This window comes from Pristiophorus japonicus, chromosome 3 (genome assembly GCF_044704955.1).
Source record: "Pristiophorus japonicus isolate sPriJap1 chromosome 3, sPriJap1.hap1, whole genome shotgun sequence".
Lineage (NCBI taxonomy): Eukaryota > Metazoa > Chordata > Chondrichthyes > Pristiophoridae > Pristiophorus > Pristiophorus japonicus.
Window position 1 is genome coordinate 227,695,539 of NC_091979.1, and position 18,573 is coordinate 227,714,111.

Genomic DNA, 18,573 nt, shown 5'->3' on the forward strand with positions numbered 1-18,573 from the left:
ACCTTGTAACTACACAAAAAGTGAGTCACAAAGGGCAGGGGAAGGCTGACATCCCAAGAACTCACATCCTATGCTTCTGGTATGGCGCTTCACTAGGACCTGCCCAGCCTGAATGATGAAACTGATCAGATTTAGTATCTCAAAATGAATGATTTGTTCACTTTTTTCTCATACAATGGAACAGGTGAGGATTAACAGCTGACTGCAGCGTTATGAATGAGATCTAGTTTTAGAAATAAAAACACGCAGAGAATTTGTCATCTGCAATAACCATTTTATTTACAGTAGTAATTATTTCTACACAACTTCATAATCACCTTATGTAGAAAATCAGATCCACATAAATAAGTTCTCTTCATGATTTAACAAAGGAAGTCCTAGATATTAAAACATCTAATGTATAAAGCTGTAGCAAAGCCTTCATGTGTTATAGTTACAATCAGAAATATAGACCCTAGTTCCCCAACGGTTACAGTACTAGTAACATCCTGGAATTCCAGAACACGGGATCTGCGACTGACCACAGATGTTCTCCGATGGCTTTGGTTGGGGTTCGTTGTTACATTCCGTACAATGATGAGCCGCAGGACCCAATACAATTAGAGTCCTGAACAACCACAAATTCGGAAACAAAAAAACTATCAATGCCGTAGAGGCGATCACATGATGGATTTTGCAGGAAATGATGCAGGACACTTGCTTCAGTTTAAAAAGACCACATTCAGAACCGCGTCTGTTTAATAACGCATTTCCCAAATTACACGTCAATGTCCTTCCATGTCAGCTTCAGTTTGTTCAGATTACTGATAGCTCAATGAAGTCTATTCTATATATACACTATAGAAATACATGAGGAGCCTATTTCACAGTATTTAGCATCCAGTCTTATAGTGAAAAGGTGACATGTTTTCAGAGGGCAGGGGGAAGATACATTTTATTTTCATTAGTAGTGGGGAAAATGGAACACTTCAAAAACTCCCAGGTAAAGTACAGCACAGGTTACATACAGAATAAAGCTCCATCTACACCGTTCCATCAAACACTCCCAGGGCAGGTACAGCACGGGTTAGATACAGAGTAAAAAGCTCCCTCTACACTATCCCATCAAACACTCCCAGGGCAGGTACAGCAGGGGGTAGATACTGAGTAAAGCTCCCTCTACACTGTCCCATCAAACACTCCCAGGGCAGGTACAGCACACAGTTAGATACAGGGTAAAGCTCCCTCTACACTGTCCCATCAAACACTCCCAGGGCAGGTACAGCATGGGTTAGATACAGAATAAAGCTCCCTCTACACTGTCCCATCAAACACTCCCAGGGCAGATACAGCATGGGGATAGATACAGAGTAAAGCTCCCTCTACACTGTCCCATCAAACACTCCCAGGGCAGGTACAGCACACGGTTAGATACAGGGTAAAGCTCCCTCTCTACACTGTCCCATCGAAACTCCCAGGGCAGGTACAGGACGTACAGGACAGCAGTCATCCCAGAGCTTCTCAGTGAGATCACCAATCAATCAGTGCTAATGTTGGAGCAGCTTTGTATGGGGGACCTGTCCCACTGAGAATTGGATTGTGACTAGCCCAAACCCATTTCAAATTGGATCTTTACAGGCAAATTATAGGAAATTTCAAACAATTAATCTGGATTAGAATGGAATGCAAATTCTTGAGGCGAAAGATCCATTGGCACTTAATAAGCACACAAACTCACTGGTCATAATCATAGAATGATAGAATGGTTACAGCACAAGGAGGCCATTTGGCCCATCGAGCCTGTGCCCGAGTAATGCTTTTATTAAATTAAAATTCAGGAAGTTAAACATGGATAGGACTTAACGAATTTTGGTCAAATGCCAAGCCCTGCTCTTGGAAATACAGTTCAATGGATTATGCACTAATGTCTCACTGATGGTGATTTCGGCATGATGCTGGTGCACTGTGCTGCAGCACATGTCTCACCCACAGACTGGTGAATGTGACCTCAAGGTGGAACTGCACTCCAGCACATGGGAACTATATTCGGGTTTAACCCTCTCAACATCAGAATTTAAAAATACCACAAGGTAACATAACTTGGTCCATTTATTTGGAGGATACTGCCAAGAAGCAGAACAACATTGCAGCGACTATTCAGCAAAATGGTGGAGGACCATTAATGTAAGTATCTGACCATAAACGTGTCTGACCGAGTGTGGATTGCGAACGTGTTGGGACCGCCTTGTCTCCAAGTGTTAATTGAGTGCGTAGACAGATTGTGAAAATTTTTAAAAGACTCAATTCTGAAAGAGGTGCCGTGTTCTGACCCTGGACGGCCAGTCTACACGTTGATTTCCCTGCCATTGAACACCTCGAGACCAGCAGACCTCTCGTGTGATCGCCTCTACAGTACAGAACATCAAACAATCCCAAATAAATCACAAAATGAACATGCAGGTGTGGAGGTCAGTTCACATCCTCTCTTCCTCAGCAAAAGCAATCTGATCATCCACACCAGTGCCAGGGGGACAGGAGCACAGGGCTAGGCCCTAACCACATGAGCAGATATACTTCATATAGAATAAAATATCATCCATTAAAATAATCTATATATATATAGTTTGTGATGGTTAGTAGATAATAGTTAATTCCTTGTGCAATATGTTCATCCACAGATTATGGGGTGAAGGGTCAGGGGTGAACCGGGCACAGATTGAGAGGTGAAGGGTCAGGGTGAACCGGGCACAGATTGAGGTGTGAAAGGTCAGGGGTGAAGTGGGCACAGCTTGAGGGGTGAAGGATCGGGGGGTGAAACGAGCACAGCTTGAGGTGTGAAGGGTTGGGTCAGGGGGCGAAACAACCACAGACCCACGGTTATTGTTAAGCAACGTAGAGTTACTTACTGATACTGACGTTTTGGAAAGAACAGAACGCTGACTGGACAGAGATGGCGTTGTTTACCAGGTGCAAGCTCTCATCTTTCACCAAAACTCTACAGGTAACTTATTGCAGAGTGAGAGTCGTGTTTTACCGAGGGTGGGGGAGTGCAGCACTGAATACAGTTAGCCTGCTAAACCTCACTGCCCTCTCTCCTGTGTACAGAGGAATCCCATTAACACTTTTCTGACACCACAATGCTAAACACATCAGAATACTTCACTATTCGTGAAAGTTTCACTTTAAAAAAGGTAGTAAAGGACTTGCATTTATATAGCATTCTATCACATCCCGTCTTTTGGATGAGACATTAAACCGAGGCTCAGTCTACCCTCTCAGGTGGACGTAAAAGATCCCACAGCACTATTTTGAAGAAGAGCAGGGGAGTTATCCCCCCGTGTCCTGGCCAACATTTATCCCTTAATCAACATCACTAAAACAGTTCGGCATCTTCACAGATGCTACCTGATCACCTGAGTATTTCCAGCATTTTCTGTTTTATTTCAGATTTCCAGCATCCGCAGTATTTTGCTTGTGTGTCACTAAAACAGGTTATCTGGTGATTATCACATTACTGTTTGTGGGAGCTTGCTGTGTGCAAATTGACTGCCACATTTCCTACATTACAACAGTGACTACACTTCACAAAGTACTTTATTGGCAGTAAAGCACTTTGGGACGTCCTGTGTTGTGAAAGGCGCTATATAAATCAAAGTCTTCTTTTCTCTCAGACACAGTCACACATAATCATTTTGAAATCCAGTGATGGGGATTCAGGAACTCCAGTGATGGGGATTCAGCACTGCCCTATGCTCAACGTGTTGCTCTACACTCAGTACACAGTCTTTGCCCTACCCTGGGATACAACCAGCTGAGTCCTGTCCCCTGATTGAGCTCAATGAGGACACTAAATGCAAAGGGATTCTTTCTTCGGTAACAGTCAAAAGTCACAGCACCGGTGACACGTTTGCTTGAGGGTTCCTGTGTCCATTTTGAGAAAAAGATTGAAATGCAACAGCAAGCAAGTAACACAAGAAAACTGCAAAAGGTCTGAATTGCTGTACCTGTGAAGTGTCACCTACACCACAGGAACTGGGGTGAGAATACCCAAACTCTGTTCCTGCAAGAAAGACTCTTTCATACGATCAGTCTGGGTGGACTCACACCCAATCCAAGAGGTGACAGGACAGAACTTTAACTGTCCACATGACCAAGTGTCGAATTGTAAAGGTAGTGGGAGGCAGGCATCTTGTCCTGTAGGCTTTCTGCTGCAGCTCTACTCAAACTTTCTGTAATGAAATGACTGGAGTAAATACTGGTCGCAAATAATGAACTCTGAAACACTCCAGTCAGGTTTAAGTGATTCATAAACTATTAGCTCACTCAGAATGATGCAGAAAACTTAAATACCAACTGAATCCTTACACCGGGGCTGCTAATTTTAAGTGGAAGCCATCAGACATGCAGTAATATTCCACTTCCGGTCTCACCAGAGAAATGTCACCCTCTCAACAGAACAGTGTTGGGCCTCTCTGCCCCTCCAGCATGCAGCCAATCTCTCAGCACAGAGCCGCTGTGACTCACTGCAGGATCCTGAGCCTATTCCCCTGCTCTCAGGCCTAAGGAGGATGGGACCAAAGATCAGGTAAAACACAAGTGTTATAAATGATTAATGCGGTGCCACGACTGATACAAACACACCGCTCCCAGTCTGTGTTTCTCATCGCATCACCAGGAAATCGAGTCACACAATTTATCCAGGACCTCCCAATACAAACAGTCCCATAAGGTTAGAAAAATTTCAATCCAAACAGTCACATGCCGATTGTCTTCAAACTGAAAGGTGGTAAAGTGGCAGCGGAGAGTCCTTGCTGCGGGTTACTGGATCAGCACTACTAAATAGTATCTGTTATACTGAAAGAGTAAGACACACTACCGGGAGCCTCCGCGGTTAGGACCCTGTGGAGTGCAGGCTCGGAACGGGGTAGAACTTGGAAATGCGGCTCTGCGCCGATGGGTTGAGGCATTCAGATTCACCACTCATCCGGAAAAAGACTTCCTGCTCCTGCAGTTTGCGAGCAAATTCTTCCTCTAAAGCCTGGAATGGATTTGGGACAAACAGTTAGTGAAGGAGAAAGAAGCACAGCTCGTCGGCAAATACAGTCAGGCACAAAGGATTACACTCGGCTACATCTGAAGAAAAAGGGAAAATGAGTTGAGTCTGAACCAGCTGTACAGTCCAAGAGATCTCTGATCACTTACGAGCCATATATTTTGTGACTGCTGGACAAAGGCAATCTGGCATCAGTTGCTACAGACCTGCTTCTTTACACTTTGCATTCACTGTTCTCAGGAAGTAGTTATGGGTCATGTGTCAAATGTGAAGCAGAGGCCCCTCTATTCTGCACTGAAAATGCAGTGTACACTCCAATTTCACAATCACTCTTTCACTTCTGTAGGCTCTCAGAGCATGCTAGTGCTGATTGCAAAGGGTTTTAAACTACTAGCCATATTTTAGATCAGCAACTCAGACAGAAGAGATATTGATCCTCTCTGTCTAGCGCTGATCCAGAGTTTGATGTGAAAGTGCACAGACCAGTTCAGACAGAAGAAGCCTTCACCTCTCTAACTTGGCTGGATGAGAGTCCAAATCCCCAATGGGCAGACTTAAGGAAAGAGGCAGCTTTGACACAATTCTGTACTGAATTAAATGTAAGATACACTAGAGGTAGATCTTTTGATGTGGATGCAGTTTACTCCTGAATGGTTATAAACAGATGCAAAATGCACCCAAAGTGAAGTGTGCTGTTTGTGGTTATCATTGTGTACAGCAGCAGTGCAGATTTGGCTGTGTCCAGGGAGTGCACCAAAGCTGGGACTGCGAGAATGCAGCATAGGTGACCCAAGCCTGGTATGTGCACCTGTCGGTCGATGTGGGTAAGAGTGTCCCGGAGGGTGGGCACAGAGCAGCCTGGCATCCCTCTGCTGGTCTCCTCTTCTTCCAGCAAAAAGCTCCGATAGAGGAGCATTCCCACAGGGGATTCTCAAAGGTTTGTTGGGAAAAAGCAGCAAAGGTTCATGAAAAATTAAGAGACAGTGGGGGTGGGGGGTAGGATAAAGATGCAGAAATGGTCTTGAGTTGAATGAATTTTCTTACTGTACCTTTGGATCAATGTCAACACACAGCTGATCCCTGGGCACCCTCCACTCCCACTATTGAAAACGTGACCAAGCTACTTGCATTCCCGAACACACGGGACTCGGCCCTCAATTGGTTTATTGGAATGAAGCTGCTGCCGGGTTCCCTGGCCCCAAACTATGGACACAGCACAAAGTTGCACATCTTTTAAATTGGACAATACTGGTTGGAAAGTCCAGGCTATTCTGCATGACAAAGACTGTCACAAGAAGAGCCTGCAGAAATAGGGACTTGATGCCATATCCAATCACAACACCACCTTTTCATCTCGTGAACCTGGCTCTAAACCTAGCTCAAACCAATGGGGATGAAAGCCTTCCCTTCCCGACGGCTGTAAAGCTCCGATCAGTTTATCCTTCAATATCATTCTTGGTTTGTTGTTTCTGCCCACAATTCAGCAAAAGATGAGAACCTGACTGAGCTCACAGGACACAAGCATGGCTGGTGCAGGGAGCTGAAAACAAGGGCACATGGGCACTGGGGTCCCTCCAAGGGTCAGAGAGAGGAACACTGTTGGGGCAAAGAGGACGGAAGCTCACTCTTTATTTAACTTATGCTTTATCTGATCTGGGAGCATTTAATGCAACTTGTACTCAGGATTACCAACATTCCTCACCTCAGAGAACTAAACGTTCACAGCAAAATAAACACCTGAATGCCTGTAAATATACTTCAATTGTTTCTGTACCTTCTTCCTGGGCCGAAGCTTGTCCCTCCAGTCCTTCAGCTCCTGACAGTGCTCCTCATCCACCTCCTTCAGCTTGTGGGTCTCATGTTCGATCAGCAGATGGCACTTCTCATTCTGCCAGGAGCAAGAAATTAAACAGAAATAGTCAGCGCAAAGTACCGGGATTCCAGAAAATGGGTTCAGCAAATGCAGTCTGGCACACAGCTAATAAAAATACAATACAGCTTTCAAGATTGTGACAGATTTACAAGCAAACTGCTCATTGTGGTGAAAGGCTTACAAGGCAGAGATCGATTTTTGGGTATTAAGGGAATCAAGGGATATGGGACAGTGCAGGAAAGTGGAGTTGAGGTAGATGATCAGCCATGATCTTATTGAATGAAGAAGCAGGCTCAAGATGCCAAATGGCCTACTTCTTACGTTCTTATGATCTCAGGGGACAAAGGGCCAAAATGAGGTTTAGGGATAAAAGTTCCTTCACCCAATGGGTAATTGAGTTGTGGGATACGTTACGAGGAAGGACACTGCAGCAGACAATATAAATGGGGTCAATGGACAATGAAACGTGTTCCTGGAGAGAGATGGGATTGTGCGATGGGGAGAAGGTGGATAGGTGGATATGGTGAAAAGGTGGTTGGGTGGGATTGAGAGATATGATGAAAAGGTGGGGTTGGGGATATCATCATAGGCAGTCCCTCGAAATCGAGGAAGACTTGCTTCCACTCTAAAAGTGAGTTCTTAGATGACTGAACAGTCCAATACGGGAATTACAGTCTCTGTCACAAGTGGGACAGTGTTGAAAGAACGGGTGGGTGGGACTGGTTTGCCGCATGCTCATTCAGCTGCCTGTGCTTGTTTTCTGCATGCTCTCGGCGACGAGACTTGAGGTTCTCAGCGTCCTCCCGGATGCTCTTCCTCCACTAAGGGCTGTCTTTGGCCAGGGACTCCCAGGTGTCGGTGGGGATGTTGCATTTTATCAAAGAGGCTTTGAGGGTGTCCTTGAAACGTTTCCCCTGCTCACCTGGGGCTCGCTTGCCGAGTAGAGCGCTTGCTTTGGGAGTCTTGTGTTAGGCATGCGAATAATGTGGCCCACCCAATGGAGCTGGTAGAGTGTGGTCAGTGCTTCAATGCTGGCCTGATCGAGGACGCTAACGTTGGTGCGTCTGTCCTCCCAGGGGATTTGCAGGATCTTGCGGGTACATCGTTGGTGGTATTTCTCCAGCGATTTGAGGTGTCTACTGTATATGGTCCACACCTCTGAGCCATCATCATAGGCAGTCCCTTGAAATCGAGGAAGACTTGCTTCCACTCTAAAAGGGAATCCTTAGGTGGCTGAACAGTCCAATACGAGAACCACAGTCCGTCACAGGTGGGACAGATAGTCTTTGATGGAAAGGGTGGGTGGGACAGGTTTGCCGCATGCTCTTTCCGCTGCCTGCGCTTGATTTCTGCATGCTCTCGGCAATGAGACTCGAGGAAGCTGACGTTGGTGCGTCTGACCTCCCAGGGGATTTGCAGGATCTTGTGGAGACATCGTTGGTGGTATCATCAGGAGGACGGGTATCACTATAGACCATGAGCTTGGTGGCAGATTTTAGTGCCTGATCTTCGAACACTCTCTTCCTCAGGTAGCCGAAGGTTGCGTGGGCTCAGTGGAGGTGGTGTTGAACCTCATAGTCGATGTCTGCCCTTGCTGATAATTGGCTCCCGAGGTATGGAAAGTGGTCCATGTTGTCCAGGGTCGTGGATCTTGATGACTGGGGGGCAGTGCTGTGTGGCGGGATCAGGTTGGTGGAGGGCCTTTGTCTTACGGATGTTTAGTGTAAGGCCCATGCTTTCATACGCCTCAGTGAAGATGTTGACTATGACTTGGAGTTCAGTCTCTGAATGTGCGCAGATGCAAGCGTCGTCTGCGTGCTGTAGTTCGGCGACAGAGGTTGGGGCGGTCTGGGATCTGGCCTGAAGACGATGAAGGTTGAACAGGTTCCCACTGGTTTTGTAGTTTAGTTCCAGTGGGCCAGCAGTGGGGGATATGGTGAAAAGCTGGGTGGGTGGGGTTGGGGTATATTGGGAGAATGTGGGGTTGGGATATGGGGAGAGGGTGAGTCGGTGGGGTTGAGATCTGTACAAAACAAAGATGGGTTTATTTCAGCTCAATAAACTTTACTTGTTCTAAAAAAACTTAAATTCTGATAAAGGGATATTTGTACACCAAGAAAGCTACACAGACTGACTGAGCACTCACACTTATTGTAAAGTGTGGGGAACAGTCCTTGGATGAATAATGCCGTGTGTGCGGGTCTGTAATTGTACCTGTAGCTGCTGTAATTCCCGAATATTGGCATCACACTGGAGCTGCAGGTCCCTCATCTGGTTCTCATGTTTCTGGTGCTGCTGCAGTCTCTCATTCTTCTGCCTCTTCTCCTCTTGGCTCGCAAACTGCCAGATAAAGCGACAGAAAGAAGACGTGTATATACATCACCAAGAGCTGTGGGTAACTCACTCATGCTTAGTGAGCTAGTCAGCACTGTCACAATTCAGGCTTCTCCTACATTAAAGCAAAATACTGTGTATGCTGGAATCAGAAATAGAAAATGCTGGAAATACTCAGCAGGTCAGGCAGGCAGCATCTGTGGAGAGAGAAACAGAGTGAATGGTTCAGGTCGATGACCTTTCATAAGAACCTGATGAAGAGTTCTGACGAAGGGTCATCGAGCAGAAATGTTTCTCTCTCCATAGATGCTGCCTGACCTGAGTATTTCCAGCATTCTCTGTTCTCCCAACACTCTTTATTTGTGTTCACAACAAGGCAGATTTCATGTGTTATCCATTCTCCCTCTAACTGAAACTTGTACAGCTTGTGCATAGAGCCAATGGGTTGGCATCCTGAAACACTAAACCTTACACTCACCTTAAGTTACACACTGGAGTGATGTAACCACCAATGTTCCTCCTAATTTTTTTTTGGGTGTGCAGCCCATTCAAAGTTTCGTGCATGCAGAAATTTCACATTGGAAAAGTCGGTCACGGGCTATGCGGCCGAGAGGGCATATTGATGCCCACCATGGTCAGAGCACTCCAATACCGACAAATCATGTCTTTCAGGCTAAAGGAAAACTGAATTTATTGTTAGACACAAATTTATAGAGATGTAATATAAATGAGCTGATAAAATAGAAATTGTGGGCTGGAAATTCGGCAGGTTAGCGCCGCCCGGCATTAAGGGGTTAGCGACCGAAGACGGTGAATGCAACAAAACCCTGGAACTTCAGTGTCAGTTAGCGCTGCCTTGGCCTCTAGCGCCTCACAGATTGTGGCATCATAAAATACGCAGCGCCTCGTTATCGCCCGGATGTAAAATTGCCCTCGACCCCTGCTGTATCGCCTCGCGCCGACAACACCAGCAAGAGGAGGCGTTGTGAACTCAGCTGGCCGCTTGAGGAGCGGTAATTAAAGGGAATGGTTTTCAGCTGGCACGACCTTTATTATTTGCACCAGTCTGGTGCCTGTGCAAAGCTTTTCATGTTTCACTGGTGCAGGCTTCTGAGGCCATTACCAATGCATTCAAAATTGTTCAGCGCTCTGCCACTACCACCCAGCTCTCGGACTTTAGCGCCCTAAGAGAAGTGGTTAGCGCTTGATTTAGTTCTTGGAGTGCTAAAACTGAATATCACTGGAGGAGAGAATGATTAGTGCCTGGCGCTACTTTTTCAACTTTTCAAAATTTGGGACGTTACTGAATTTCTAGCCCACAGTACTTAACTCTCACCAGTACTTAAACCGGTTTCCTGAGAGCAAAATAACAGGGATTTGGAATGTTTAGAATCCTTTAACTGGATTTTAGATTAATGCAATATCATTACTTCAACTCCTTGTAGTTCTATCTCAAACCTGTGACGCAAGTCAAGTTGTGACTAATTGAACTGAAAATATGGCCCAAACCAGCTGTATTTAGCCTATGAAGATACTGGATACAGTCAGTCAAAACAGATCAAAGACATGATAAAGAGAAATGCTTGCATTCTATGATCTACATTGATTTCCAGCCGCCCCAACGCCTAAAATTCTCATGTTTCAATCACAACACGCCTCGCCACTCCCTATCTCTGTAACCTGCTCGAGCCCTATTACCGCCGCCCCTCCTCCCCCAAAACTCTAACTCTCTACTCCTCTGATCCGTACCTCTTGTGCATTCCCCTTTCTTCCTTAAACCCTCATGCAAAGCAATCTCCCACTTTTCCTTGAAGGCTCTCTTAGAACCCAAATTTGACCAAGCTTTCATTTTTTTGGGCTGCACCTCAGTGAAGCACTTTTGGACGTTTTTCTACATTGGAGGTGCTATATAAAGGCAAGTTGCTGTTTTTCCATGTAGACAAACGCTCACACCCAGTGTCTGTGGGATCCTAGGAACCGTGAATGCCAGCAGTGTGCCTCCGGCCAACTTTAGTAAACCAAAGGTTATGTTCCATGGCTCAGCAATTAAAGGCAATGACAACAGCTGTATGCTTGTAATCTCTGGCAGTGATCTGACTGCAAGATACACACAATTAACCACTGTAATATTTAGGACCCATAAATTAATTAGCTAGAGAGTAAAAATTACTGCGGTATCCAAAGTTTCACAACCAAGAGCTTTCTGCTACACTTCATCATGTAGTGACTTCAGACAAACTCGACAAAAGACAAATAAACCGCTTACACAAAAACTGTTCAAATTTACCATTTTTGGTCAAGCTAATGAAGAAATGTTACAACTTGAAATAAGATGGATCTGTTTCTGTCAGAGGTACACAACTGACCTGATGTATTCTATTGATAATATTAAACCAAAAGAATATTAATGGGGATCAGTTATAGGGCTTAGTGGGTCACTGTATTGTATTCCTGCTTGGGGACTGACGACAGTGATGTCAAGGTAAATCACTTGCTCCCACAATCACTTTTGTTAACTGAGATCTACCCCGCACACATTCCATCTTATCCAGAAGACCACCCATCTCCTATCCAATACCAAGTCCTGTTCTACCACACTGTCCTTGCCAATTGCCACTGGCTCCCCTTCCAGTGCAGAGTCAAATATCCCGTGGTCATTAGTAAATCTTTGGCCTCATGCCCCCTGCTCCATCATGACATCGTCTACTTTGTGTCTTTCTGCTCGATTATCAGTGGTAATACTTTAGCTCTTATGCCCTTGCGCACTGGAATTCTTTTCCCAAACCCCTCCCCCTTGCTGTGTCTCTGCCCACCTTCAAAAGCTCCCTCATTACCTCTCTCTTTAACCACACTTTTGGCCAACTTCCTTAAATGTTCTCGTAGCTCCTGATCCCTGCGATTTTCTGCGTCATCATTTGCCCCCTCTGGTGGTAATTACTAAGAGCTACCGGTCAGAGGAGCAGGGAGGCACAGATTGTAGAGCAGACTGCCCCTCACCTGTTTAATCTTCTCTCGGTCCTGTTCTGGTGAACTCGAGGAGCCGATTCGCAGACTCTTTTTGAACATGGCCATGCGGGTCTTGGCTTCGCTGCGCTGGATTTTGGGCAACCTGGCTCTCTCCTGGGCGTGTCGATTCTTCAGATCCTCGATGAGGCGCTGGTTATATCTCTGCATCTGCTCCATTTCCTGTTTACAAAGGAGGTACAGGCTATTGGCATTCAAAACAAGTCCACGCACTGCAAAAAAGTCACACCTTGTGTGAAATGCTTGGAGACAACATTGTGGGGCAAGTATGGGCCAACTCCACAAAGAGGCAGAGGGGCAAGATTGGGGTGAAGAGAGGAGAACACAGAAGGGGAAAGGGCTGGGGCAGGGCAGAAATTACGAGGAAATAAATTTTTTGGGATACTGACTGGGGCAGTTGAGAGTCTGCAATAGTTTAAGGGGCAGCTAGCACTCTGTGCTGCGTTTGGTTGCCTATACAGACAAGTTATAGTTGTAGAAAGCCGCACAGATACAGTGAATAACAGACTGCAGGCTGACCTTCTCATGCCTTTTTAAGAGCTGGTGCCTCTGCATGAAGTACTGGTCTTTCAGCTGCTGCTTCAGAAGCTGGTGCTTTTCCTGTAGGTGCCGCTCCTCCAGTTCCCAGATTGCTGCTTCTCTGGCTGAAAAACAAGGGGCAAAAACATTGTTCGCAATCCTCTGTCGCCTCACTCACCACATCCCACAAACCATGCCACACGGAGGCGTCACTCAACCTCATTAGACACTATAAATCACACATACCCCACCCCCACTATAAATCACAAACACATTCCACCTCCCATTGTAAATCACACCCCCCCCCTCCCCCCAATGTTGTGCCTCCCTTGCCCCCCCCCCTCAATGTTGGGCCTCCCTTGCCCCCCCCCCCCAATGTTGGGCCTCCCTTGCTCCCCCCTCCCCTCAGTATTGGGCCTCCCTTGCACCCCCCTCCCCCCAGTGTCAGGCCTCACCTCGCATCAACTGTTGTTTGTTGTTCAGACACTCCCGTTCAATGGTCGCAAGCTCCAGTTTGTGCTGGTGGATAATTTTCTTCAGCGCTCCATCCAACTCCTGCTGTTGCTTCTGCAGGAACTCCTGCTCCTAATGAGGAATCATTGTAAGATGCAGAGAGAGGGAACGATGTACAAATCACAAACCAGCCATGTGGAATACACAGGCACAAGAGTCACCATATAGCAGAAACAGATGGCAAAAGAGCGGTATGGGCGATTAACAAAAGCAATCACTGGGTGAAGGATAGTTATAGCTGGTTAGTTAACTCTATCCTAGTCCAGTAAAGGATGAATATGGCGGAAACCATACCAGTAAGCTTACAACCTGCAGTGGCTCCCACACCAATGATGTTACTGGACTTATTTAGTGTATTGGTACTAAGGCAAAAATATCTGACTTAACTCAACATGCTTTAATATTGTGGGCACACCTTTAGTGTGAGACTATTAATTCATCCCCTCAGATTGCTCCCACCACCAGTGAGAGTCGTGTATGGCGAAAATGCTCACTTCAGACAAGTATATAAAGTGTCCTCCTGGGGTGCTTTTCATGATCTAAGTGAACAAATCTCACGTATCCACTGCTGTGCTTGCCTGAAAACCCAGTGGCAAATCTCGCCCTGTTTAAACCCTGCCTCTGCCATTGGGCCAAAGACAGGGACTGATGCGATATACAGGAGCAGGGTCTCCTGTCTCCACGCATTGGGTAGCAATACACACTCAGGGGGCAGAACAAAGACTGACACAACTAGCCTCCCTTACACAAGCTTGTCATGTATCCTACATGGCTACTGTTTGTACAATCACAAGGAGCGTCACCAGAGGGCACAGCAGTGGGAGACTTGTAGGTTACTTGTACAGGTGTGCCTGGCCTAGTATAAAAGGCAGGCCACCAGGTGTGATCCTCACTCTAGAGTTATCAATAAGGACTAAGGTCACTACAGTTCAAGTACAACACATTGCCTCGTGGAGTCATTATCAGAGCAACTAAGGACATAACAAAGCTGGCCGATAGTCAGTGTGTCATTGCAAGCATTTAAAATCCTACTACACAGCGACACAGTGCAAACATCAGCAAATAGAGGAAAAGATCCACCACGGGATTCAAACTGGGCAGGGTCTGGAGACTGGGCAGAGCTGCCTGTGGGAGCCCACATTACTGTACAGGACTGTGCAATGTGGCAGGGTCTGAACCGTAAGCCCATTTATTTATACACAGTTAATCACCCAAAACACACTCAAATTATCCATTCATCTCTTTAATATTAATTCTTTAATTATATCTTTAACATATATTTAATATCATTTCTATTATACAATAACCATCACAACAAAACACAGCCTGGTTTCAAATATACTCTCAACTGTTTCTAACAAAGGCATGGAACACTTTAAGCATTACACTGCAGCGAATTAAAACTGTCTGATTACTGTAACGTCTTGTAACTACTTACATCATATTAGTCAGACATGTGCCGGTAACAAACTGATGCATAAATTGCAGCCCGACATTTACAACTCAATTAAAACTGTGTCTACAATGGACCTGCGTTTAAAAGTTTAAATTAGAGGCTGAAAGTGGTAAAATGCAGAGCCAGCAGGTACACTGAGAGGGCGCACACTGTCAATGCTGGGTCACTGGGGGCGCAGCGAGAGGGAGCGCACACTGACAATCCTGGGCCAGCAGCTCACTCAGTGGGCACCGAATTACCCAGGCCACAGGACAATGATTCAGAAAGAGCAATGTTACACTGAGGGCCCAACACGTGCAGCTGGAGAATGTGGGGGATCCCATCGAATCACTGAGGAGGAGGTGATCTTCATGAAACTTGACCAATGGGGATGAGTCCAATTCAATCCATTCAGCTGGAATGAGAACCTTGCACAAGATAGTGTTCTGCCTCAGGGCACAGGGTCCCAGGTGTCCCCCTGTCTCGCGTGTCCCAGGTGTTCCTGTGTCCAGACAGATTCTCATTTTCCTGGGACATTTGCCGGTACACTTTCCCATTGTTCCTGCTGCTGTCCAAAAGGTGAAAGTGAAGCGTTGAAGGGAGAGGAGACGCTGCAATTCCTGGTGCTATCACTTACCCAACCGTTGTATAACCAGAATCCGCACATTTCTTGATCTGTACAATCCAGTAACTAAAGCTTGGAGTCAGTGCATGCAATAATAGCGGTGAATACTTATCCCACTCTCACACTGAATTCAAACACTCATTTCTAGACATATGTCGCACAGTTCCTTTTCTCGGAGTAAAGACAATTTCTTTAGGACTTGTTAATGTTTCGTTCTTTACCGAATCTACCGAGCACCATGTATAATTCCCTCAAAGGAGTGCTTGTGAGGTAGGTTATGTTTTACAAGAACAATAAATGGAGCTGTCAACACAGGAAATTTTCAAGGTGCACGCTGGCTGCTTGGCTGTGTGATGATCTCCCACAAACATCCGACTGCCCCCATCAGCAACAAACCTGCGATCAAACCCGCAATGCAACCAAGACGGGATTTCATGTGGTTCGGGTGGGGACAAAGCTCTGCAGAAACTTTCCACGAGAGATTAAATGGGGGAGGGGGGGAACCGCTGAGTGGATCGTACAGGGTCGGTGGGGGAGTGGACTTGATGACCTGAACTCACTTTCCTACATCCTTAATTTCATAGATTGTGCCTTTACTGGGCTCCTAAACTTGCTTCTGGAGATTGGAACAACCTCTTTCATGGACTGGGCTGTACAGCGGCTCATACAACATCATCATCATCATCATAGGCGGTCGCTCAAACAAGGATGATTTGCTTCCACGAGCTCACAGGTGTTTCGATGAAGCACCCGATGTTCCAGTCCTGAACTCCAATTGAGGGGGTGGAAGATGCTTGTGCATGAATTTTTTTAATGTGTGGTGACCGTTGCACACCAGCCTCACACGGGCTTGACAGAGCTCGGTCTTGGTCCAGTGGCAAGGATTAATCAAGACGACTGCTGACCTGCTCTGCAGCACGGATCTAGCACGCACACATATCGATCGCAGTGTGGGCTGGCCCGTGCTGCCCCTGGCTCTTCTGGGCTCCATATCCTCATCTGTCGCACCTCCGCCACGATCTCTCACTGCTCCTCTGCCATAAACAGTCACCGCACCTTGCCACAAACACTCGCCGCTCATACGCCCCGACCTTCTCACTCCTCTGTATCTGGGCCCTGCCGATGTTCCTGCTCACATTCCAAAACAGTGACCACGGTTTTGATGATGTCACCCAGTCGCCCATCTCAAAATCGTCGTACACTTGGAGCAGCTCGCGCTGGAGGTTGAAGTGGTATGCCACTCCAGCTTATACTCCCCGACCTGTGGAGCTGTTCTCTCGCAGGTTGGGGGGCCACGATATCCCAGGCCCGCCGCTCCAGCTCTTATACTTCCCGTGGTGTGATCAAACACACCACTGTTGACTGTAGAGTGTCCATTCTATGTGTTAAAATTTCACACTAGTTGGTAGTGGCCTCCACCACACTCTTCAACATGTTATGGTAACTCCTTGACAGGCAATCCAATGTTTTCAGCAATTGCTGGTTCGTAAAAACAGCTTTTTTGTAAAGACTGGAGGAGCCCTTCACACAAAGCCTGTTACTCAGCTTCAAAAGGCAGCCCTTATTGAATTTGCTCCCACTCACCAAAGGTGTTGGGACACATCATCAAAAACAGCTACATCTCCTTTGTAAAGCTCACCTGAGTTTATCTGGTTTGGTATTGCATTTATTCGGTTTGGTGATGCGTTTATTCGGTTTGTGCGTTCTGACAACTGCCTGCCTCTCTTCCGCGATTACGTTTGAGACAGGGTGTTCCTGGAGATGGAGCACGTGGCCTTCCGCGAGAGGTGGGCGCCGGAGGGACTGCATCATCACTCCCAGCAACCAAATTTTAATTTGATTTAAGGTTTTGTTAAAGTTTAAAATTGTTAATTTGTGGGTTCTAGTGCCCTTGTCAAAAGGGGGCATTTGATTTAAGTTTCAACAAAATAGGTGCGACAGTGAGTGAGCTTTATTGAGCAGCAGAGGTTTGGGCTGACCTTGAGGATTTCTATCAGTGGCTCACAACACCAGTTTAGCAGTTCCCCTCCTCGGGAAGGTTGGAGCCCTCCCCCAGCTACCTGCTGAGCAACCTGTTTGACAGCAGCTGGGCTCCTGACCGGGGTCAGGAGCAGGACTGGGTTCGGAACATTGCTTCCAGTTTCGCTTCGTGGAGTGTGTTGTAATCCTCCGTAGCACCTCAATCCACAAAGAGGTCCTCCTGTCACCACCAGAGTCGCAGCAAAGCCCGAATTCCTAACAGTGCTTCACAGATCAACTGTCGGAGGGTCAGATTAGAGAGGTGCGTCGCACAGTATCCAGCAGAAGTTGAGCTGAGATTCGTCCAAACTCACTTCCCAAAGCCCTGGAGTGAAAGCGCAGTATCTGACCCACCACACCACCCTGTGCACAGAGAGAGGAGATCTTCATCCCCTCTGTTCAAAGACTTAATTTGGACCTTCATCCCCTCTGTTCAAAGACTTCATCTGTCCCAGAGAGTGAAGCAGAGTATCCAACCTGTTTTCCCCCCCTCATGATTTAGACCTTAGGATTTCTCCAAAAAAGAATCAGATTCAACCAAACGACAGTCACCAGCACTTGGGCTGGTCAAATGCTGAATCCCGAAACATGCAACACTACCCACAGCACACGGACAGACAGAAAACACACAACAAACCCGGCAAACACAAAGGGTAAAGGGACTTACATCCTGAAGCTGTGCGTTGAACAAGGTGCACGAAGATAACTGAAAAGACTGTATCATAACCTGGGCGACACCCTGTGGATCAGAACAATGGACTTCCCACGTCAGCAAATGGACAAGGAGGCAGCGCACATGCACAAGATCATCCAACCCATCCAGACTGCTGGGCGCAGGTGGGCAGCAAGCACAGCTTCATTACAGAGGGTGAGGCAAAAAGAAAAACTGCAAGTGCCAGAAAAGTCAGGCTAAGGTTTAGATAAAGATTCTCACCCAAAAAGTCAGGCTAAGGTTTAGATAAAGATTCTCACCCAAACCCTTAACTTGGCTTTTCTCTTTTCAGATGTTGATTGAGCTGCTGTGTATCTCCAGCATTTCCTGTTATACAGATGGAAGGAGAAAAGGTGATGCAGTCACAGAGGAAAGGTCAGACAGCTTCCAGCAGATTATGGTGCTGAGAAACATGAGCAGCGTTAGGGACATAGTGCGCCAGGCTGGTTATGCAGAGTGAACCTTGCCTGGCAGGCAGTCAGCCAAT

The 18,573-nt window shown here is 46.5% G+C and overlaps 1 protein-coding gene across 3 annotated transcripts in view; it reads right to left on the bottom strand.

The window, feature by feature from the left end:
- Window positions 1-253: 253 nt before the first annotated feature.
- The window catches only part of LOC139260149 (STE20-like serine/threonine-protein kinase), a 146,895-nt gene continuing 128,575 nt past the window's right edge, over window positions 254-18,573 (bottom strand). For 2 of the 3 annotated variants that reach the window (XM_070876365.1, XM_070876363.1), the window contains 6 exons: window positions 13,238-13,367; window positions 12,783-12,907; window positions 12,237-12,425; window positions 9,120-9,245; window positions 6,807-6,920; window positions 254-5,017 (listed from right to left, as the gene is read on the bottom strand). In XM_070876365.1, coding sequence (XP_070732466.1) covers window positions 4,871-5,017; window positions 6,807-6,920; window positions 9,120-9,245; window positions 12,237-12,425; window positions 12,783-12,907; window positions 13,238-13,367 — 831 coding nt within the window. In that variant the 3' untranslated portion in view covers window positions 254-4,870. Of the gene's footprint in view, window positions 5,018-6,806; window positions 6,921-9,119; window positions 9,246-12,236; window positions 12,426-12,782; window positions 12,908-13,237; window positions 13,368-18,041; window positions 18,114-18,573 lie in introns of all 3 variants that reach the window. The other variant, XM_070876364.1, reaches the window with a different exon arrangement.